The sequence below is a fragment of the Polypterus senegalus genome, chromosome 5 (genome assembly GCF_016835505.1).
Source record: "Polypterus senegalus isolate Bchr_013 chromosome 5, ASM1683550v1, whole genome shotgun sequence".
Classification (NCBI taxonomy): Eukaryota; Metazoa; Chordata; class Cladistia; order Polypteriformes; family Polypteridae; genus Polypterus; species Polypterus senegalus.
Window position 1 is genome coordinate 114,967,340 of NC_053158.1, and position 23,251 is coordinate 114,990,590.

Sequence of the window (23,251 nt, forward strand, 5' to 3'; positions counted from 1 at the left end):
ATTTGAGGATGTGGATGTAAACTGAGAAATGAAATGAAAGCTTTGTCTGAGGACTATTTTCTCCTTTCCTTATGTAGTTATTCTCATGATTGTCTCTCTAACTTCACTTCTGAAGAATATCTAAAACTATTCATAGTTCAGCACGCATATGTACCCTAACACCCAGAGCTTATTTTCTTGTATTAAATGTCAGGATTACCAATGTCATCAACGTTTGGATTAAAACTAAATCAAATGGAAATACTGAAAAAATAAAAAAGCAACTTAAATGGACACTAATAGCATAAGGGTAAATATCTTGCAGTTCAGCAAAAAGGAAATGGATAAATAATGGGGGGAATGAGGGAATGTTCTTTTTAAAAGAGTAGAACTAAATAATACCTTTACAGATCATTATACTGTAATAAATAGTATGCATCTATCAAAAAACATTTATTTACAAATGAACTCATTTTGTTAGCTCTTCAAATATTTAATAAAGTGCAAAAAGAAACACTACAAAAATGATTAGCAATAGAAAAATTTAGAATATACACAGGGCCATGGGATCCTTCTGCATTTTGTAAACATCTTGGCCAGTTCATTAATGCTTTTCAGAAAGGTATCTAGAAGCAGGGGTTTCCAAACATTTTGATTGGGCCTGCTTTTGAAAGATAAGCAAAAATTATCAGATGTATTGCAATAACCAAACTGCATTTACATTTGTGGGGCTACACTAATAGGTGAGTTTTAAATATATTGCACTCTAATTTTAAAACCTACATTAACAGTAATATTATATCATTTTAATACGTCTGGAGAATTTCCCAGATTGAACTTACTAGTGATTACTGAACTACTGACCACACTGATGATATTCCTTGAAATTAATTGTTAGCTCTGGTTTTAATATAGTTGTGGAGTTTCAATTCACATCACAGATGTGACTCTCATTTGACTTTTTTTTTAGGTGTCATTAGAAACTGAGGTTTCATGTCACTGTACCCATGAAGCTCCTTTATTCACAGAACTCTTCTGAAATACAAAAATTCTCATCAACCACTCACAAAAAAAAAACTAAGTAGTGTCAGTGGCATCAGTGTTCTAATTACATGTGATTTAACTTTTGGCTCCTTTATGTTGCATGACAAATCTTTGATTTGCTGGGTAACTGTCTTTGCAAGACTAATATTATTACATTCTTTCTCCTTCTCTGAGAGGTCGTTTTTATAGTCACCTTCTGCAAAGGGTTTTCCATACTAGGCTATAATTTGATTCATCATAACAAGTTGTTTTTGGATTCTATTGGCCTTTGTTAGCACTAAACAACAGGTTTGTTGAGTAATCAGGGTAGCTGCCAGTTATTTCACTTTCTGCTCTTGCTCAGTGCCAACGTACTGTTTGAAAGACACATAATACTTTGCTGATAAGTCTCTTTATTTTATATTCCTTCATTACAGTAATTGATTCTCAGTAAAGTAACCACAAATTCTACTAAATTTGGTGCAAAATATTGTTTTATGGCTAGTCACTAATCTAGCTTTACACACCAGATTAGATGTCTTTCATTTGCACCACACTATCTTAAAGTAAGATCTACATCTGTCAACAAGGAACATTTATTCTATTTATTTTTGATCATTTTGTATTGGACTTCATTAAAACATTATACAGAACTTACTATTCTCACCAAAGACTACTCTGTTATGCCATGCTCATGGGCTTTCTTAAAATTTCAGGCATAAATTAAAATACTTTAAAAATTACCACAGAAAGTAGCCCAACAGTAGAATATTCTGCCTACCCACATTACACATTTTGTTTTAGTCTCAATATTTTATTAACGGATAAAGATTTAAAATGTGTAATATAATATACCTATTCCTAATAAAGCTGCCTGTGAGAAGGTATTACTTTAAAGATGACCCCTTAGTTTTATATAGGATGAATCCTCAAACAATACCAAAACACTGAAACTAACTCACCCCAGGATTTAGATTACAGTCAATGCATTCCTTAACAAATGTGGGCCAATTGCAATTGAGGCCCACCTTTCTTCTTTCCTGAAAGATGCAGCTTGTAATTGGAAGACATACTGTAATGGAATTTAACTTGGATGTTGCTGATTTCAAATGTATGAACACGATTAGTTTATGGCAGAGTCAGATATATTTTCAATGCTACACATTTATCAGGCTGAAAGAAAGGGCTAACTCTTTTGCAGAACATGTAAGGCTAGCTAGAGTGGACCATTCTTGGAATGAAATATAAACTAAAAATAAATCCAAATGTTTTACCCATGCACTGCTTATAACCTAACCTTTATAATTAAAATATGTTTAAACTATATCTTTTTAGGTGATATTGGTGGCCAGATGGGTCTTTTCATTGGTGCGAGCATTTTAACAATTTTGGAAATATTTGATTATTTATATGAGGTAAGAATTTATACATATTATGTACCATGATGCATATCTGGTTGTTGTGTCAATATGGTTTTATGTCATTATGGAAGATGATCTGTACAATAACACAGATAATCCTGCCTTAAATATACTTCTGATGTACAGTATATGTTTTTATTCTCTTACCTTCACATAAACATCTTTTTTGTATGTGAAATAAGGCAGTTGTATGACACTAAGATTAAAGGTCTTAAATTCCTGTGACTTTCAGTTGATAGGTATGCTGCTGCATACATTTATTTCACCTCTGTTAGCTGTATAGTTTTGAAAATGTAAAAACAAGTACCGGTAAATAGACTAGAAAGACTGAAGCAAACTTAATTTCTATACAATCTAAAGATTTTTTTTTTGTAACATTCAATTGGATACTACAATAATAATATAGATTATTAGAGCACATTAACATTCTGAAGAAGTTTATGCTTGTTCAAATTCACCAACAGTGCACATTTTAATCTATACTGAGTTACTAACTAGCAGTATTTATGTAGTAGTGTGCTACACCTTCTTTTGCCTTCAAAACAAAATATATATGGATTCTACAAGATGCAGAATATATTGTTCAGAAATGTTGTGCCATGTGGAAATTATTATGTTGCTGAAGATGCTTAATGGGGCTGAGACATCGAGATTGCATAGGGCACAGAAGCAATTAACGTTTGCAGTCATAATCTTAAAACCAGTCAGTGATGATATGTAGCTTGTGACATTGTTAATTATAATGCTAGAAGTGTTCTTTTGGGTGTGAATAACTGTCACTGGCATGTGTTATGATTGATTGCTCATGTAGGGCTGGACTTTATCATGATAGTATTCACCAGCAACTCTGGATGAGGTGCCATTCTATCATAGAGCAGATTTTTGTATACAGCCACCCACTCTTAATGGTTTAATATAGTGTCACCAATAGATCTAATCTACAAGTCTTTAGGTTGTGCAAGAAAAACTGCAGCAAACAATTTAAAACCATTCTTTTGGAGTTGTGAGGCAGCAACACTGCTTTTCTATGCTTACTTCTCTTTTATTATGATTGGATTTTTGTACCACTTAGGCTCTTCTGTAAAATTTAAAAACTTTATTTGAGCTACTTGCAAATACTCTCAAAGTGGCTGCACTACCAGACAGCATGATGGAACCTCCACCAAATTTGACAGTAGGTAGCAGGTGTTTTTCTTGGAATGTGGTGTTCTTCTTCCGCCACGCAAAGTGCTTTTTGTTATGACCAAATAACTAAATTTTTGTCTCATCAGTCCAAAGCACTTTGTTCCAAAATTAATCTGGCTTGTCTAAATGAGCATTTGCATACAACAAGTGACTGTTTGTGGCGTGAGTGCAGAAAGGGCTTCTTTCTCTTCACCCTGTCATACAGATGTTCTTTGTGCAAATTGTGCTAAATTGTAGAACGATGTACATATACAGTACACCATCTGCAGCAAGATGTTCTTGCAGGTCTTTGGAGATGATCTGTGGGTTGTCTGTAACCATTCTCACAATCTTGCGCATATGCCACTCCTGTATTTTTCTTGGCATGCCAGACCTGGGTTTAACAGCAACTGTGCCTGTGGCCTTCCATTTCCTGATTACATTCCTTACAGTTGAAACTGACAGTTTAAACCTCTAAGACAGCTGTTTGTAGCCTTCCCCTAAACCACGATACTGAACAATCTTTGTTTTCAGATCTTTTGAGAGTTGCTTTGAGGATCCCATGCTGTCACTCATCAGAGGAGAGTCAAAGAGAAGCACAACTTGCAATTGACCACCTTAAAAACTTTTTCTCGTGATTGGACACGCCTGTCTATGACGTTCAAGGCTTAACGAGCTAATCCAACCAATTTGGTCTTGCAAATAATCAGTATTGAGCAGTTACATGCATTCAAATCAGCAAAATTATAAGGGTACCCACATTTTTGTACAGACAGTTTTTCATATTTGATTTAACTTCGTACAACTAAATACTGCTTCACTAAAAATCTTTGTTCAGAAAACACCCCAGTACTCAGATGTTCCGAGGAAATGAAAGACATACCACTGTTATCTTTTTTGTTGAAAGTAGAGTAAATTATTATGCAGGCTGAGAGTTGAAAAGTTCTCAAACTTTTCCATAGTACATTCTATGTTTTGACTCTTATAATAGGATGTGAAATATTTAAAATAGATTAGTCAGTCAGTCTGTCATTTTCCAACCCTCTGTATCCTGTACAGGGTCACAGGGGTCTGCTGCAGCCCATCCAAGCCATCACAGGGTGCAAGGCAGGAACAAATCCTGGGAAGGGCACCAGCCCACCACAGGGCACACACACACGAAGTACACACTAGGGACAATTTACCAATGCACCTAACCTGCATGTCTTTGGACTGTGGGAGGAAACTGGAGCACCTGGAGGAATGTCTAGACTTTACTTTACATAATAATCAGTTCTAAAAAAATTTTTTTTTTCTTTCCAGGTATTTAAAGATAAGGTTTTTGGTTATGTGAAGCGCAAGAAAAGACCAAAGAGAAGTCAAAGTGACAATCTGGTAAATATTTTTGCCTTTTTTAAGGTTAAGTTATTATATATTAAAGAGTAAAATTTATGATGGCTGAAACAACTAAAGATTCTTCCTGGCAAAGAAAAATTTTATAACATGCTAATAAACCTTTATAGCGTAAATAAACACCAAAGTACACAATATATGTGTCAAGCATTTTAATTCGAAGTTTTTAATAGACTGATCTTTAAATTATTCACCATCTAAAATAATATATGTATTGGAATAAAATAAGCAAACTGTACATTTTAATACAATGTATACAAATTAAAATTTAAATCATTGCAACTACAGTTGACAACACTTTGAACTATTATATTTTTAACACTTAACAGCAGCACATCTAACTAAACCAAACTTTTGTTTCCCAAACACTATAGCTCATCTTAAAAATTTAAAAGCTGAGAAATATTTTTTCCAAAAAATATTACATCAGCTGTTTAAATAGTAGTAAATAATCTAAATCTGGTTTTACATTTACTTTCAGGCAAAATAGTCTTCTGCCAATGAGAGCAGTATAGTGGCACAATTATCATTTTTGCTCTTCATTAGCTCTAATGACCTGCATAGGATTCCTGTCTGATAACAATCCGTGTAGTGTTTGAATATTCTCCTTGTTGGATTCACCTGAGTACTCCGAGCTTTCTATAACCTTATACTTTTAGGATAGGATATTATGAGACTTTAAATTGACCAATCATGTCTGACCAAGCCATTCGTGATGTGGGGTGCTTGTGATTAGTTCCTGCATTGTACCCAATGTAGCAGAAATAGGCTCAATCTAAACACTTTAGAAAAAAAAAAGATTTAGAGAATTACCTGCCATTGTCATAATCATGAAAACTGACGTATTATCATGAAAGCCACAACACTAGCCTCCTATGTTATTTTTTTATCTTGGTGAAGAATAAGAAATGCCCCTAAACTGTACCTTAACTTATTGACCTTGTTTTGCATATACACCCTGCAACACTCACCCTGGGAACTTCAGCAGTAATAGGCTGCCTACTTCAGTGACTTCAGCACCAGACAGTTTTTCACTGTTGAGAGGACTGAACAAGGATGTCTCTCAGCTTCCCTGCAGGACCTGGGTTAGACAGGAAACAACCAATAACCCCTTGTTGTATGTATTCATCCAAGTCCATATAGCAACGTTTGTATCAGGCAGTCAACCTTTAATAGTTACAGAGTTGCAGTCTTGACCTTTTTTAGGCCAGTTTCAATGCCCATGACAATGGTGTCATAGAAAAGTTTCCAAGTCATCCTTTTTATACAATACCCCTAGACTAGGTAATCCTTTTATAAAAATACTACTAAACAGCCTATAAAATGCATCAGCTGAAACCAGAGTACTGATAATTTGTCAATGATCTTGTTACTTATCAGTGAGAACACTTTGATTATTACCACATAGTTTATTATAATAACATGCTACCAAAAATTTCTTAAGCACTTATTTATATCTCTTTACAAGAACACACAAATGCTGGTTATTTTATCTGAGTTTAAAATGTGTACAATCCCCAGATTTGTACAAGGCACCTTGAATTAGTATCTACATTTACAAATCTGCCATCAGCCCACTTGACTATTCATTAATATACAAATATCTACACTGTCTATGTAAAAAATTGCTTACCTGTTAAACTCCTGTTTGAATACACAGAATTAAAAACAGCACCACACTTTCTTTATGATCTCTACAGTTGTGTTTACACATCTTATTCACATAAAAGTTAGATTTTATCTGAATAAGTTGATATTCCTAATATTAGCATAGAATAGAAAATAAAACATTGTAAGCCTTATTTCCAGATAATGCAATCAGCATTATTTTAACACCTATACATTCCATCCTTTGGTAAATAAGAGAAAATATTTCATTATTTAACTTTCATTTACTGAATTGACTCAGAAGAGTAACAGTCTGTAACATTTACTTGTGCAAGAACAGACAGGGACAGGAGTCCTCAAACAAAACAAAACCATACTCCTATCTATCACACATTCTCACATTCACAAAGTCCACCTGTTGAATTATCCATCCATGGTCTGTGCTAGGCTTCCACTATTGTTTTCCACTAAAGGCAGGCAATAACTGTGCTGGACAATAGGTGTTAATCCTCATTTCAGAAGACATTAGCACTAGTGTTAATTGGCTGAATTCGCCAAAGTGCTTTTTTAGAAAATTTGCTATGTTCACTGACGATATTGCTAAATTTTTCACTGAAACAATTTAGACAAACTCCCCAACCCACCTCCCATAGCCAATACCCCATGATACTTGCAAGGCGAGCATTAAATCACAGAGCTGTTGCAGCTATGTACTATGTTACATGGGAATGTCACTATATTTCTCACCCAATCTGTGCTACCTGCCTTCATTTGCATTGGGCATGAGGTTGCACTCTGTAAGTATACTTCACCTCACACTTTACGGTATTTCCCAATCTTCTGCAAGCAAGCTTGCATAATTTATGGTGTAAATTATCTTGGTGATTAATGAAAAAATTTAACATGCATGTATGTAATGTACAAGCTTTTTTTTCTCATAGGTTTCTCAAAATCCTTCTTTAAACAGCCACTTCCTAGCATGCATAGTTATACCCTGTTAGCCCTACCCCGAAATCATCAACAAAAACTTCCTAGAGTCATTGAAAAGCAGTCTATTAATAATGTTTTCTTTATTTGTCCTTCTGGAATGAAATAAACTTGTAAAAATGAATTTAAAGTAAACATGATATTATAATTTAATAACTAAATAGATCACAACATACAAGTAAAACGCTGAAATTCATTATTTCTAAGTAAAAACCTAAAAGAAATAATAGACATACAGCATTTTCTATCTATCTATGAAATATATAATAAATTACCACAATAAAACCACAGAAGCCTCAATATACCCGTAGTCTACCCACACAACAATAATGACACAATGGGCAAAAAACCGAAGCTTTAAATTATTAAAAATAAGGATGAAATGAACAAATGATACATTATATATATATAACAGAAACCATGTACTTTACTTTCTATGGTAAATGAAATTTCCAAAAAATTTAGTCTATGAAATACAAAAACAAATTCTAAGAAAATCTAAACAAAGCACACTGTAGCTTTGTTGATTCCAATTAATATTACACACTTCTACTAAAAAGGGTCCCATCATCAAATGCAAAACATGTTATATTCCCTTCCATTGGAATGAGATTTAAAATTACAGAAGCAGACCATAAAAGAAAACAATAAAAATTTAAAATTAAATTCAATAAGGCTGCTGTGTTCTTTAATTAGATTTTATTTTTAATACATAACTGCAGCTATCAATTTTTGTACTGAATATTACAAATTGACTTATTAAATGCCAAAATTCCAAACATCAAAAAAAATACAACAGAAGAATTCAGTGTTGTCATTTTGCTGCCTACTGAATTTCCACAAATAAAAACATTTTAAGTTTCAAACCAAAATCCAAATTAACAACACATCAGCCCTAGTGGTTTTAAACTAATTCTTTCTATGTTCATCTCATACACGGAACCCTTGCCTTCATTTACTGCAAATTGCCTCACACCCTCCCTGGCTGGAATGATATTTAAATTCATGAAAACAAGTCAACATATTTTTATCACCTTAAATGAACAACACTCATTACAATTTGACATAAATAATAAGGTTGCTATGAGATTTCTAATAAAATGTTGTTGACCACACTCAATCTCAGCTTTAAACACTAATAGTGCACATCACTGTATGGTACATTTCAAATATTGAAACATGCAAAAAAATAACATCATCATATCAAGTGCATGGTAAGGAAGTGATAAAAATCACTTCTAAATATCAGCTGACAAATGTAGCCTGTAGTTACGGTATAATTATACAGTATAATATGAGACAGCAAACACTTCAGCTGAAAGAAAAGCTTACAGTTATACATTAAACAAAAGTTGTTTTAATCACGTTGACATTAGGCAAGTACAATCTGCATAGAAACAGCATATAGAAGCAAATTTCAAAATCTCAAGCCACAGTTAATAGGTTACCTCTAAACAGCAAATTAAAACTCCAATGAAAAATCTGCAGTAAAATTCCTATTTTTGTGCTGCACACTCTTATGTAGATGAGTGTTGAAAAATAAAAATAATGTCAGGCATTGCAGAAACTATTGGGAGCAAATTAGAACTACTTATATTTTGCAATTTTTTGTTCTATAGAATGATGTGCTTAGAGGAATATAGCATGTTTGTCATCGCTGTAATATTAAAGGATTTTTTTCCTGAAACGACACAGGTATTGACAGCAGCACTCGATGCAACCAATTCTCAGGTTTCACCGGCACCACAAACAATGGGTGCCATATTCACTTGTCATTATAATTCTTATTGTGAACATTTTTGGTGTAGCCTTACTCAAATAGTGAAACCAAACATTTTGCAAGAGCCAGCTTCTTATGCAAAAAAGTACTATAGAACACCATGCATTACTAGAAAATGATACATATCCTAAATGAACTTCACATACTGTATGTATTACATACCAAAGGGGAAGATCTTTTTAAAAATGATGTAGCCTGCTTTCCTGTTAATCATCAGAATAAATTGTTATCATAAATTTACTATAGCATTTTTAAGTATGATATTTATCATTTATGGAATACTTTAAATACCCTGCTAGTTTTAATATCAGCTTACTTCCATGACATTTTGTAAATCTGAATAAAGGTTGAATGCAAATAACTTAAATTTTTAGGTACAGTTTAATTGGCATAATGAAGCTGATTTTTCTTAGTCCGTGAGACTGGACAGTTTTTCTAAATGTGACATACAGTACCATTTCTTTTTTATAAAGAGTACTATGGTTACAACTTCTCCTAGAACTTTCCTTAGCATCTTCCATAGCCCCAGTATTTCAACATACAGCAGAATCATAAAGTTGCTGGACTCACTGCACCCTAGATTAAAGGCTGGACGTTCTACAGCACATATTCAATTCTTAGCAAACAAACTGGTCCATTACACTATGATATGCTGAGATGCATTCACTTACTCAGCCACAGAAATGGCACAGTAAATACATTGTTTACTAAAATACTTTGCTCTTCAGATTTGGCATGTATCTTATAATTTTAATCCACCACTGTGAACTCAAATTTTGAACACAGCCAATCAATTGTACTTTGTAAGGATCTGCCTTGAAAATATAACCAAGTAGGATACTTACAAAATAAATATACAAATAGTAAAAGCATTTTCATGTAAAAATATTTTTAAAGATATAATTTCCTATATTATCTACTTAAGTACAATAATGCATGTAAATGTAATTTGTTACATTGCACCACTGATTCTAAAACCAATTTATACTGTAGCTTACTGATTACTTTCAAATGTGGTACATTAGCAAAGGCTTGTTTAAAGGTTAAAGCTGATAACCTCATACACTATATAGATTTGAAATGTTTTCTTGGCAAAAAAATAAAAGTAACTTTCAATAAAAAATAGAACATGAAATAAAACCTAAAAAGTCTATCTTTAAGTACAATGCATACAATCATATATAAAAGTCTATGCATGGAACTATATGCGTCTGTCTGTCCGGCCCGGAAATAAAAGGTGGAGTTGGGGTAAGGGCTCCACCTCCACAAAAACAGAAACTTGCTTAGCCGTTAATACACAAGCGAGGGGAGCATGTAGGCAAAACAAAACCTCCTAGGAGAAAGATGCCCAGAGTAGTTTCTTTCAATTACCTGACATCTCTACATTTCAATTTTTTTCTGACGATTTCATAAGTTTCTAGGACCCTGGGCTTTTTGCAGCACAAGCTTACACAGCTACTTTTATATTTATACGCTCACCTAAAGGATTATTAGGAACACCTGTTCAATTTCTCATTAATGCAATTATCTAATCAACCAATCACATGGCAGTTGTTTCAAGGATTTAGGGGTGTGGTCCTGGTCAAGACAATCTCCTGAACTCCAAACTGAATGTCAGAATGGGAAAGAAAGGTGATTTAAGCAATTTTGAGCGTGGCATGGTTGTTGGTGCCAGACGGGCCGGTCTGAGTATTTCACAATCTGCTCAGTTACTGGGATTTTCACGCACAACCATTTCTAGGGTTTACAAAGAATGGTGTGAAAAGGGAAAAACATCCAGTAAGCGGCAGTCCTGTGGGCGAAAATGCCTCGTTGATGCTAGAGGTCAGAGGAGAATGGGCCGACTGATTCAAGCTGATAGAAGAGAAACTTTGACTGAAATAACCACTCGTTACAACTGAGGTATGCAGCAAAGCATTTGTGAAGTCACAACACGCACAACCTTGAGGCGGATGGGCTACAACAGCAGAAGACCCCACCGGGTACCACTCATCTCCACTACAAATAGGAAAAAGAGGCTACAATTTGCATGAGCTCACCAAAATTGGACAGTTGAAGACTGGAAAAATGTTGCCTGGTCTGATGAGTCTCAATTTCTGTTGAGACATTCAAATGGTAGAGTCAGAATTTGGCGTAAACAGAATGAGAACATGGATCCATCATGCCTTGTTACCACTGTGCAGGCTGGTGGTGGTGATGTAATGGTGTGGGGGATGTTTTCTTGGCACACTTTAGGCCCCTTAGTGCCAATTGGGCATCGCTTAAATGCCATGGGCTACCTGAACATTGTTTCTGACCATGTCCATCCCTTCATGACCACCATGTACCCATCCTCTAATGGCTACTTCCAGCAGGATAATGCACCATGTCACAAAGCTCGAATCATTTCAAATTGGTTTCTTGAACATGACAATGAGTTCACTGTACTAAAATGGCCCCCACAGTCACCAGATCTCTTTTTCCTATTTGTAGTGGAGATGAGTGGTACCCGGTGGGGTCTTCTGCTGTTGTAGCCCATCGCCTCAAGGTTGTGCGTGTTGTAGCTTCACAAATGCTTTGCTGCATACCTCGGTTGTAACGAGTGGTTATTTCAGTCAAAGTTGCTCTTCTATCAGCTTGAATCAGTCGGCCCATTCTCCTCTGACCTCTAGCATTAACAAGGCATTTTCGCCCACAGGACTGCCGCATACTGGATGTTTTTCCCTTTTCACACCATTCTTTGTAAACCCTAGAAATGGTTGTGCGTGAAAATCCCAGTAACTGAGCAGATTGTGAAATACTCAGACCGGCCCGTCTGGCACCAACAACCATGCCACGCTCAAAATTGCTTAAATCACCTTTCTTTCCCATTCTGACATTCAGTTTGGAGATCAGGAGATTGTCTTGACCAGGACCACACCCCTAAATGCATTGAAGCAACTGCCTTGTGATTGGTTGATTAGATAATTGCATTAATGAGAAATTGAACAAGTGTTCCTAATAATCCTTTAGGTGAGTGTATATATATATATATATATATATATATATATATATACAGTGGAACCTCGGTTTGCAAGCATAATTCGTTCCGGAAACGTGCTTGCAATCCAAAGCACTCGTATATTCGTAAAGCAAATTTCCCCTTAAGAAATAATGGAAACTCAGATGATTCATTCCACAACCCAAAACTATTCATATAAAAATGAATAATACAAAATATAAAGTAAAAATACATAAAACAAATTAACCTGCACTTTACCTTTAAAAAGAATCATGGCTGGTGTGAGTGAGTTTCTAAACTCATGTGGGATTCCACCCAATGGGACGACAAGCGGAAGAGCATCCCAAAGCAATCGCAGTCTCCCAGCGCTGTAGCAGTTCGCCATATAAGCGCATTTAAAAAGATCACAGACATGCTATAAGCGCCTGCCGTCAATGGGTGATACAAGGAACATTATAAAGATCCCGCTACAATAAATAACAGCGCTGTTGCTGTTTCAAGCTAAAGGCGGCTGGTGTTGTTAAAGTACTGAGACTCAGCTTCGTGTTTTGGGGCGCACACACACACACAGTCACAATGCTGTAATAAACAGTATACGCTCGTACGGATGTTGACTATGTGAGTGAGGCACACAGACTCAGACAGAGAATAGGAGACAATTGCCCTCAAGAGAAGAGAGAGAGAGAGACGCGCTGTGCACAAGCAAGAGAGATAAGGGGAGCGAGCGAGCGGGATAAAGAGAGAGATGCGCTGTGCGAGCAAGAGAGATAAGGAGAGAGAGTGAGAGAGGCGAGTGCAAGCGAGTGAGATAAGGAGAGAGAGAGAGAGAGACGCGCTGTGCGAGCGAGCAAGATAAGGAGAGAGAGACGCGCTGTGCGAGCAAGATAGATAAAGAGAGATAGAGAGAACCACCATCAGCTCAGTTGTGATCACATGACACTCAGCAGACAAAGTGTATCCATACTGCTCGTATTGCAAGACATCGCTCGTTTATCAAGTCAAAATTTATTAAAAAATTTTGCTCGTCTTGCAAAACACTCGTAAACCAAGTTACTTGTAAACCGAGGTTCCACTGTAAATATATAAATATAAATATATATATATATATATATATATATATATATATATATATATATATATATATATATACTAATAAAAGGCAAAGCCCTCACTCACTCACTCACTCACTCACTCACTCACTCACTCACTCACTGACTCATCACTAATTCTCCAACTTCCCGTGTGGGTGGAAGGCTGAAATTTGGCAGGTTGATTCCTTACAGCTTCCTTACAAAAGTTGGGCAGGTTTTATATCGAAATTCTACGCGTAATGGTCATAACTGGAAGCAGTTTTTCTCCATTTACTGTAATGGAGATGAGCTTCAACGCCGTGGGGGCGGAGTTTCGTGTGACATCATCACGCCTCCCACGTAATCACGCAGTACATAGAAAACCAGGAAGACCTCAAAAAAGCGCTCAAGAAAACATGCATTATATAATTGAGAAGGCAGCGAAACAATAAGAAGCGAGCGAGTGACATATACAACTATATTCATGAGTTCTGCTACTTCGGAAAAAAAGCACGATGTAAACCTACACTTTAAATTAAGTTCATAGACAGGCTGCCGCTGGCGTTTGTAATTTAGTGCCTGCCCATATAAGGCCGTCCGTCAGCGGCAATCCAATAGCAAACTGCCACGGGTAAATATTCACGGGTGAAGGACTGTGCTTATGGAGAGGAAGATGAGATGGTCAGGGTGGTGTTTGACACAAACTCAGCGAAATTGCGAGAGAAAGTGCCAGGACTAAGGTAACATTAAATACAGCCATGGACATAGCACGAGATGGCACCAGCACAGCTGGGAACCTTCGATGCAAGTACACCGAGTGGCTCACGTGAACTGACGCAGTGCACAGATAGAAAGCAACAGTTCCAAAGAGCGCTGAACAAAAACCGAATTACACAATTGAAAAGGCAGCAAAAAATATGAAGCGTCTGATAAGCATATTCATAAATGCAGCTACTGTGGAAACAAAGCACACGGTGGAAAAAGTCAATGTCCCGCTAAAGGAAGACAGTGTAAAAAACCCGTGCATGCAGTGTGTCAGGTCTCAGATAAAGAAGAAGACGAGCTGATTATTGATGCAGTAAGAAACGAATCGATGAATGAAACCTGTCATCTTTACAACGATTGACAAACACGGAATGTAACTTGAACACAACACATCCTACAAATACGAACCTGATTGAAAGAAATAATGATAATCAAATCCTTGATGACAGCAACACTCAGTAACACTCACAAAACAAATACTGTATATTGACAGTCATGTTACGTTATTTTTAAAATGTTCCCTTTTCTTTTTCTAACTTTTTAACACACTACTTCTCGCTGCATGATACGCGGGTATATATATATGTATATATATATATCCCGCTCTACATACTCGAATAATGGATACTTTATTCGCCATCAATGATTGTTTTGGTAAAGCCATACTCAGTGTATTCATTAGATGAACGGTAAAAAAGTAAGAGCGAGGGGAGGATGACTCATTGAGGCATGCAGGCTGTAGGCGTCAACTCTATCTGAATTGCGCGATCACATTTGAAAAAATATATCTTTTCAAGTTCTATTTAGTCCATATGTGTCAAACTCAAGGGCCACATCCGGCCTGGCGTGTAATTATATCCGGCCCGCGAGATCATTTTATATACTGTATTATTGTTATTAAAGCCGGGTATATGAAGCGCTGGTAACACAATAAACTACAGATCCCATAATGCAGCGCTTCAGCTGCCTTGCCGAACACTTACCGCTTACTAGAGTTATTGCGCACTGAGTTTGCACGGCGCTTTGGTGACTTTGAAGAACAAAAAAAGTCCGTCTACATGCGGCTCGAACCTTGTGCATGTTTGGTAGCACATATCTGTGTGAGAAGCTCTTCTCAGTGATAAAGACTAACAAAACAGCACACAGGAGTCGCCTCACTGATGAGCACCTGCAATCCATCCTGAGAATCTCCACAACACAGAACCTCACACCAAACAGAAACGAACTTTTGGCCAAAAAAAGATGCCAGGCGTCCAGCTCTAAAATGACATATGAGCAAAGACAACTGAATGATTTGATTTGTTATTGCACGTAAGAGCGGAGTCAACCGTTTTAACAAACAGCGTATTGCACTGATCTGAAATAGCTGTGTGTGTATATATGTAGATATGTATGTATATGTATATATATGTTTATATATGTGTGTGTGTATGTATGTATATATATATATATATGTATTTGTGTGTATATATGTGTGTGTATGTATGTATATGTGTGTATATATGTGTGTGTATATATGTAGATATATATGTATGTATATATGTGTATATGTATAGATATGTATATATATATATATGTTTATGTGTGTGTGTGTAAATATATATATATATATATATGACAACAACACTCATCACTCACAACAGTGACAAAAAAATTACATTGACAATCAGGTTACGTTATTTTCAAAATGTTTCCTTTTCTTTTCATTGCTTCTTTAACACACTACTTCTCCGCTGCGAAGCGCGGGTATTTTGCTAGTATATATATATATATATATTACATACAGAACATTTTAATGACTGATTTAAGTTTTATATATAGCGAAAGTACATTAAAATAATGTAGCGGTTTTAGGATGAGGTAATCTAATGGTGACAAATGTACAGAGGAAACATGTGCAGTGACAAAAACAAATATGTGCAGCTGAACTGTTAGTTTTTCCATCTCTGTGAAGGAAAGTGCAGTAATGTAATTTAATTGACATTTCAACTAGAAATGGTTTGTATGCTAATTCAAATGTCATATATAAGTTGTATTCCACGTACCAAACACAATTTGGCAATGATTTCTATATTACATACATGGACCACAGAAGGTATCTGCAGTTGCCACATACTGTAGATTCCCAAAAGGACAGGGTTTCTGGAATATGCAGAAGTTTCTGCAAGACACTTTACTGCAGGAGACAGCACTGGAAGTGGTATTCAGTAGTGCTATAAGGTTAATTAAAAATCATTTAAATTAGACTTAAAAGTGCAATGAATCGTAATTCTGTATTAGCATCAAGGGCTAAAGCAGAATTGCATCATCATATTATGGACTTACATACATGTCTATTGACAAGAAACAGTAAAAGTTACTAATTACTTATCCTCACTAAAACACACAATCTTCAAACATTCTCTCTATCTCTCTACTATATTCTGTAGAAAAGTGGCTCAGCATATACAGCAAAAAATTCTGTAATGAATATATTAGATTAAATTAGATTACATAAAGTTTATTAATCCCATGGGGAAATTCAGATGCATACAGAAAAAAACCATAGAAAATGAGGTACATATTGATAGGACAAGTAATACAATCAATCAATAAGTAAGTAAACATAATATAATTATTCAGAAATTTCAAAATGAACTTAATGAGTGAACCAGGAGGAATCATTGAATTGCCTGATTGCCGTGGGCAGAATAGACCCTGAGAGGCACTTCTTAATGCACAACTGTGGAATCAGCCTATGGCTAAAAGTGTTCCAAGAGAGCACCTACTGGAGGGGATGGAGCCTGTGGCTAAAAGTGCTCCAAAACAGAGCCTCCTGGAGGAGATGGAGGGAATATTTCATGATGGCATCCAATTTTTACAGTGTGTCCAGAGTTTGCCCACTGATGGAGTAGATAAGATTCAGGCTTTGTGCTTCTGTTGAGCTCAGGTTGCTTCTCCAAGAGACTGCAGTGTGGAGCAACATACTGGCTACTGTGGACTGATAGAACATTTCCAGCAGCTTGCTGCACACATCAAAAGACCTGAGTCTCCTTACCAAGTACATTTTGCTCTGGCATTTCTTGTACAGCACCAATGTGCTATCAGAACAGTCCAGTCTGTTGTTTATATAGATCCCCAGGTACTTGTAGCTCTGCACCACTTTCACGTCCTCACCTGGATGGTGACTGGTCTCAGAGGCTCCTTGGCACACCTGAAGTCCACCACCAGCTCTTTTGTTTTGCTGACATTGAGTTGCAAGTTATTGTTCCTCCACCAAGACAAAGTCCTCCATAACTTTCCTGTACTCTGATTTGTCTCCATTATTATACAACCTATGATGTAGGAGTCGTCTGAAAACTTCTGTGTTGCATACATTACGAGAGCATACAGGTGCAGTTTGTCTCAGAAAGGAGTTTATTTCCAAACCACTAATCCCACCAGACACTCATCCTCTAACCCCAAACACTTTACGGCAAACAAGAACACAATGTCGTAAAATGTACATATTGCAAACATAACATTTCCTCCCTCCCCCACCAAATACAGTGACTCCCAGAAAAATATAACATAAGGCTTGAACTTTCAGAAGTAATTGAAATTGTACAGAAGTCTTTTTTTCTCTTTTGTATGCTTCTTCCAAAACCCAAATGTCATTCTAAAGTCTGCTTAACTGTGAAAATCAATAAAGAAATATTTGAATCTGGCTAGCAGAGTTCTGACATGTTCAGGTCTGGTGATGGTTTCATTCAGAGGTTGCAACACCTCCTGAATCAAGCGACACTTGTGTAAAACCTGAACAGTCACAGCTCGGCGCTGGTGGTGCAGGTACCTTGTGGAGGCGGCTTGCATGGCATCGGGAACCATCAGCCAGACAAAATGTGGCAGGTCCTTGTTGGCTTATTACTTCTTAAAGAGAAAACCAAAAAGATTATGTTCTCAATGTGGCCTCCAGACCCGAACCCAATCTGATACAGTTATGTCTGGCATTTTCACCCGGTGTGACCTGTCAAATTGTCAGTTAATTTTATTCTGGGTTTTGGACGCATTGTTGTGTGTATGCATTGCAGTGGGCAAAGCTGGTTGGGCACACAGACGATCCAGTGGAAGCTGAAGTTCACGACCAATCATAAGAGCTGCAGGTAAACTGCCTGTTGTTGAGTGCTGTGTAACTCTGTAGTGAAGAAGTGTCTGGAGATTTTTCTGAAAGAAATGTGCATCCATCTGCCAAATGTGCTCTAATGCCATTTTTTAAAGTTTTATTTAGGCACTCTACCTGCCTATTGGCCTGAGGGTGGTAGAATGCTGTGCGATGGTGTTGAATTCCTTTGTTCATCAAAAAGCTTGTAAATTCAGTAGAAGTAAATTGTGGACCATTTTCTGTTGAAACAGCCACTGGCAACCCCCAGTGAGCAAAAATGGGCTCCAAAACAGCTCTGGTTGAAACTGATCCAACTGAGGCTACTTCTGGCCACTTAGAGTGTAGGTCATATGCCACAGTAAGAAAACGCTGATGATGTGCAACGCCATGTACCTCGACGCAGATGTCTAGCTGTATGTGTTCCCAAGGCTTAACAGACCACTGAACTGGCTGCAATGGGGGTGTGGGTGGAGAACCCATTTTACTGCTAACAAGGCAAGCAAAGCATTCCTTGACCAGAGCTTCAATATCAACATCAATCACTGGCCACCACATAAGGTTGCAACATCGTTGCTTAACACGGACAATACCCAAATGGCCCTCATGTGCCATAGCCAGGACATGTGCTTGGAGAGACCTTGGAACTACTGTGCAGAGACCACAAGCAACACAGCTTTCATTCCAGCAAGTGAGTTCATCCTTGACATGATGGAGTGGTGTCACATCAGCCAGTACTTGAGTAGGCCACCCCTGCCTGATAAAAGTACGAATCTGAGTGAGCACAGGGTCTTGTTCTGAGGCCTGCTGCAGTTCCTGGAGTGACGCTGTGGCCTCTAGAGGTGTGTGAAGAAGCTGAAAAAATTCAGGCTCAGCAGAATCAGGGCAGAGAATCATGGCTGAAGGAGCTGAGAACTGAGACAGTAGGTCAGCCACCACATTGTGGCGCCCAGGAGTATACTGGAGGTTAAAATTGTACTGCTGGAGACACTCTGACCAGCAGTGCAGTCTTAGTGGCCTGTGACCAGAACCAGATATAGAAAACAGTGCAGTGAGAGCTTGGTGGTCAGTTCTAAGTGTAAATGCACTACCATACAGATACATGTGCCACCGTTCGCAAGCCCAGATACATGCCAGTGCCTCTCGCTCACTGACTGAGTATTTCTGTCCAGCTTTGCCAAGAGCTCTAGAAGCAAATGCCACAGATTTCTCAGTTCCCTCCTGAATCTGAGACAGTACAGCCCCAAGAGCAGCTCCAGATGCATCACAAGTGACTAAGGTGGGACTATTGAGGTCAAAGTGTGCCAGCACAGGCGGTGAAACAAGCTGAGCCTTTAGTAATTGAAACGCCTCTGTGCAGGCTGGAGTCCATGCCCAGGGAGCATCTTTTTTCAAAAGTTGACAAAAGGGTGCAGTAGTGGATGAGTATTGTGGCAGAAAACGTAGATAGTATGCAGTCATACCCAAAAATGAAGCAACCTGTGTTACTGATGTGGGCTCTGGAATTCTTTGAATTGCCTCCGTGTTAGACTGGAGTGGGGTTAAACCATCTGCAGACAGTCGGAAATCCACAAATTCAATTGAAGGTGCAGAAAACACACATTTATCACCATTAAGAGTGAGATTATGCCTGGCCAGTGCTGAAACGGCTCATCATGGGTAGAGGTTGTGGGACCATGCACATCTATATAAGCAAGATAAATGACAACCCCTGGAATCCCTGCCAAGATGGTTGACATTTTCTTCTGAAAGCAGCTCGGGCCTGAACTGAGCCCAAATGGCATTCTAGTATATCGGAAAACCCCAATGTGAGTAACAAATGCAGTAAGGTCTCGACTGCTGGGGTGGAGTGGCACCTGCAGATATCCTTGATGGAGATCTAACTTTGTAAAGAAACGAGATCCATAAAATTTTGTAGTTAGCTCCTCTGATGTTGGCAGAGGGTATTTGTCAGGAATGACTGCCTTGTTTACTGCCCTTAGATCAACACAGATTTGTAGTCCCCCTGACTTTTTTTTTTGCAATAACCAAATTGGAAATCCATGGGGCAGCACTAATAGGTTCTGTAATTTCAGCCTCTAGGAGGCGTTGCAGCTTAGCAGACACCTCATCACGGAAAGCCAGTGGGATGCGGCATGGTAGCTGGATGACGAGACGCACAGTGGGATCTAGCAAAGGCTGATGATGAAAGACAGAGAAACAGCCAAGTCCATCAAAAAGTGATGGCTACTTCTATTGCCAAGGGGAGCACACATTAAGAATTACAGAATCACTAGTGTCAACAGTTAAAACGATCCAGGCCTAAGAGGTTGGCACCACGGCTAGAAACATGGAATGTGAATTGAGGAAGAAACTTAGAACCATAGCGTACTGACAGCTCAACTGAATCCACAATGTCAATCTTAGAGCTGGCATAGCCACAGAGAGTGGTGACTGGAGCAGATAGCTGGAGATCTGGGAAAAACTCCTTCTTATTCTTTAGATTTAACAGGGACACTGTTTCCCTAGTATCTAGCAAAAGCGGAAGGCATACGTTGTCTACTTCTGCTGTGCAGGTTTTAAAAGGTGCATGCCTAGATGTTTCATTATGAATTGTCAAAGGCTTTGAGGGTGCAGGAGCAGAACGGCAAACTTTTGCAAAGTGATTGACTTTATTGCAGCGCTGGCATATCTGACCCCTGGCAGGGCAATGCTGTGCTCTCGTAGAGTGTGATTTAGAGCCATAATTTCCACAAAAAAATGTTGGGGTCTTGTAGAAGCTGTCGCGTAAGCTGCACGCTGGGATTCTCGTTGCAGTTGTCTGAGTCTTCTGTGCATTGCAGCGCTTGAGCCGCGTCTCCTGTTACTGCTGAGGAAGCAGGAGATGTGGCGAGTTTGGCTGCGAACTCCGCGGCAGCCTCGACCTGAAATGCAATGGGGATTGCCCGTGACAGACTTAAATCATCTGATTCAAGCAAGAGCTTTTTGCAGACTTTTGGATTGTTAGTGTGCTCAGCCAATTGATCCCTAATAAATTCATCTTGCATGTCTCCGAACTTGTATAAACTGGCTAAACCATTGTTTAACCACATATTGGTAAACCGATTCGCCTGCCTGCTGTCGCCATTTACAAAATAGGATTTGGCGGAGGATAACACTTTGCGAGCAGGAGAAATAACTCTCCAGGAGAGTAACAGCAGCGGAGTATGTGGCTATGTTCCCCAAAGTCTTAAACACATGCTGTCCCTCCATTCCTAGACAGTGTAGGAGCAAAGCTCTTTTGCACGCATCACTTACTGTACATTTTGCAAATCAAGAGCCAAGAGGTAAGTTTCAAAAGACTCCAGGCAATGGGACAAGACAAAAGACAAAGGCACTGGAGGCTCTCCAGGCAGGAAAAGAAAGGGTGGTGGTGGAAGTGAAAATTCAGCCATCCTTGTCACCAAAATGTTGCATACAATACGAAAGCGTACAGGGGCAGTTTGTCTCAGAAAGGAGTTTATTTCCGAACCACTAATCCCGCCAGACACTCACCCTCTAACCCCAAACTCTTTACGGCAAACAAGAACACACTGTTGTAAAATGTACATATTGCAAACATAACATTCTGTAGATGGTAAGCATTAGTATTGTCCTGGAAGTCTGATGTGCAGAGGGTGAACAGGAAGGTAGACAGGACAGTTTCCTGAAGTGCTTCAGTATTACGCACTACCATTTCTGACACACAGTCCCTCAGCCTCACAAACTGTTGCCAGCACTTGGTCAGGTAGTCCATGATCCAGGAGATTGTAGTGGAACTAAAATTTAAAGCCTTGACCTTTTTCCACAGTTGCTAAGGCAGAATGGTGTTAAAAGCACTAGAAAAGTCAATGAACATTATCATGACTGTGGTGTTGGCTTTGTCTAAGTGGACATAGGCTCTGTAGAGCATGTACATAGATGTCTGACAGGAAAACTGCAGTGGATCTATGTGTTCTGAAACCAGGGGTTGTAGCTGTGGTAGGAGCAGCCTTTCAAATCTTTCATTGTGTATGAAGTAAGAGCAACTGGTCTGAAGTCCTTGAGATCACTGGAATGTCCTTTCTTTGGCACTGGGGCCACACATGATGTTTTCCACAGATGAGGAGCCTTCTGAATTCAGGGATAACAGGTTCCAAATGATCCCAAAGAGTTGGCTGTCATGTTGGCAGCACTGATTCCATCCAGCCCTGAAGCCTTGTTTATGCAAAGTTTTCCCCAACTCTCTCCTAACTTGATCAGCAAAGACACAAAGTCCAGGGAGTGGAGGAGCTTCTTCTTCAGTTTTGGCTGCACCTACTTGATTTCATCCTTATCTCCAGACCTGATCTCTTCTTCATGTTCAGTAGGGCTTTCAAATCTTTTGTGATCCATAGCTTGTTGTTGGGAAAACAGCGCACTGTCTTAGTGGGGACAGTGTTATCCACGCAAAACAGTGACTGAGTCTGTCTATGTCCTGGCCGTGTGACTCACAAAGCATATCACTGTCATTATTTTCAATGGCATTCTTCAGAGCCTCCTCAACCAACCTCTGGACAATGGCTTTATACAGTATGCAAGTATGAGCTGTACCAAATTATGGTCTGATTGGCCTAAAGGTGTCAAAGCAACAGAGATATATGCCTCTTTAACACTGGTATATAGCAAGTCCAGGGTCATGTTTTCTCTTGTTGTACTGTCCACAATCTGGTAAAAATTGTTGATGGTGGAGGAAAGTAAAACATGGTTAAAGTCCTCAGAAACTGTGATGAAAGTACTGGGATAGTCAGTAGTGAGTTTGCTTATTACAGAAAAAGAATCCTGCTAAAGGCTCTTACATACCTACACTGTGCAAAATGTAGCATAACATAATATACAAAAAGTCTCAAAGCATCACATTTGCATTTGTTGGTACTAACCGTTGCAGTTTAGCAGGATGTATTTTGATTAATGATCAGCAGTGAAGATAACATTACACACTTTTCTACT

At 38.2% G+C, this 23,251-nt stretch overlaps 1 protein-coding gene across 5 annotated transcripts in view; it reads left to right on the forward strand.

Moving 5' to 3' along the window:
• asic1c (acid-sensing (proton-gated) ion channel 1c) overlaps nucleotides 1-23,251 on the forward strand; it is a 1,167,770-nt gene that overhangs the window by 1,080,250 nt on the left and 64,269 nt on the right. For all 5 annotated transcript variants that reach the window (XM_039753240.1, XM_039753242.1, XM_039753243.1 and 2 more), the window contains 2 exons: nucleotides 2,338-2,417; nucleotides 4,890-4,961. In XM_039753240.1, the coding sequence (XP_039609174.1) occupies nucleotides 2,338-2,417; nucleotides 4,890-4,961 (152 nt within the window). The remainder of the gene's footprint in view (nucleotides 1-2,337; nucleotides 2,418-4,889; nucleotides 4,962-23,251) is intronic.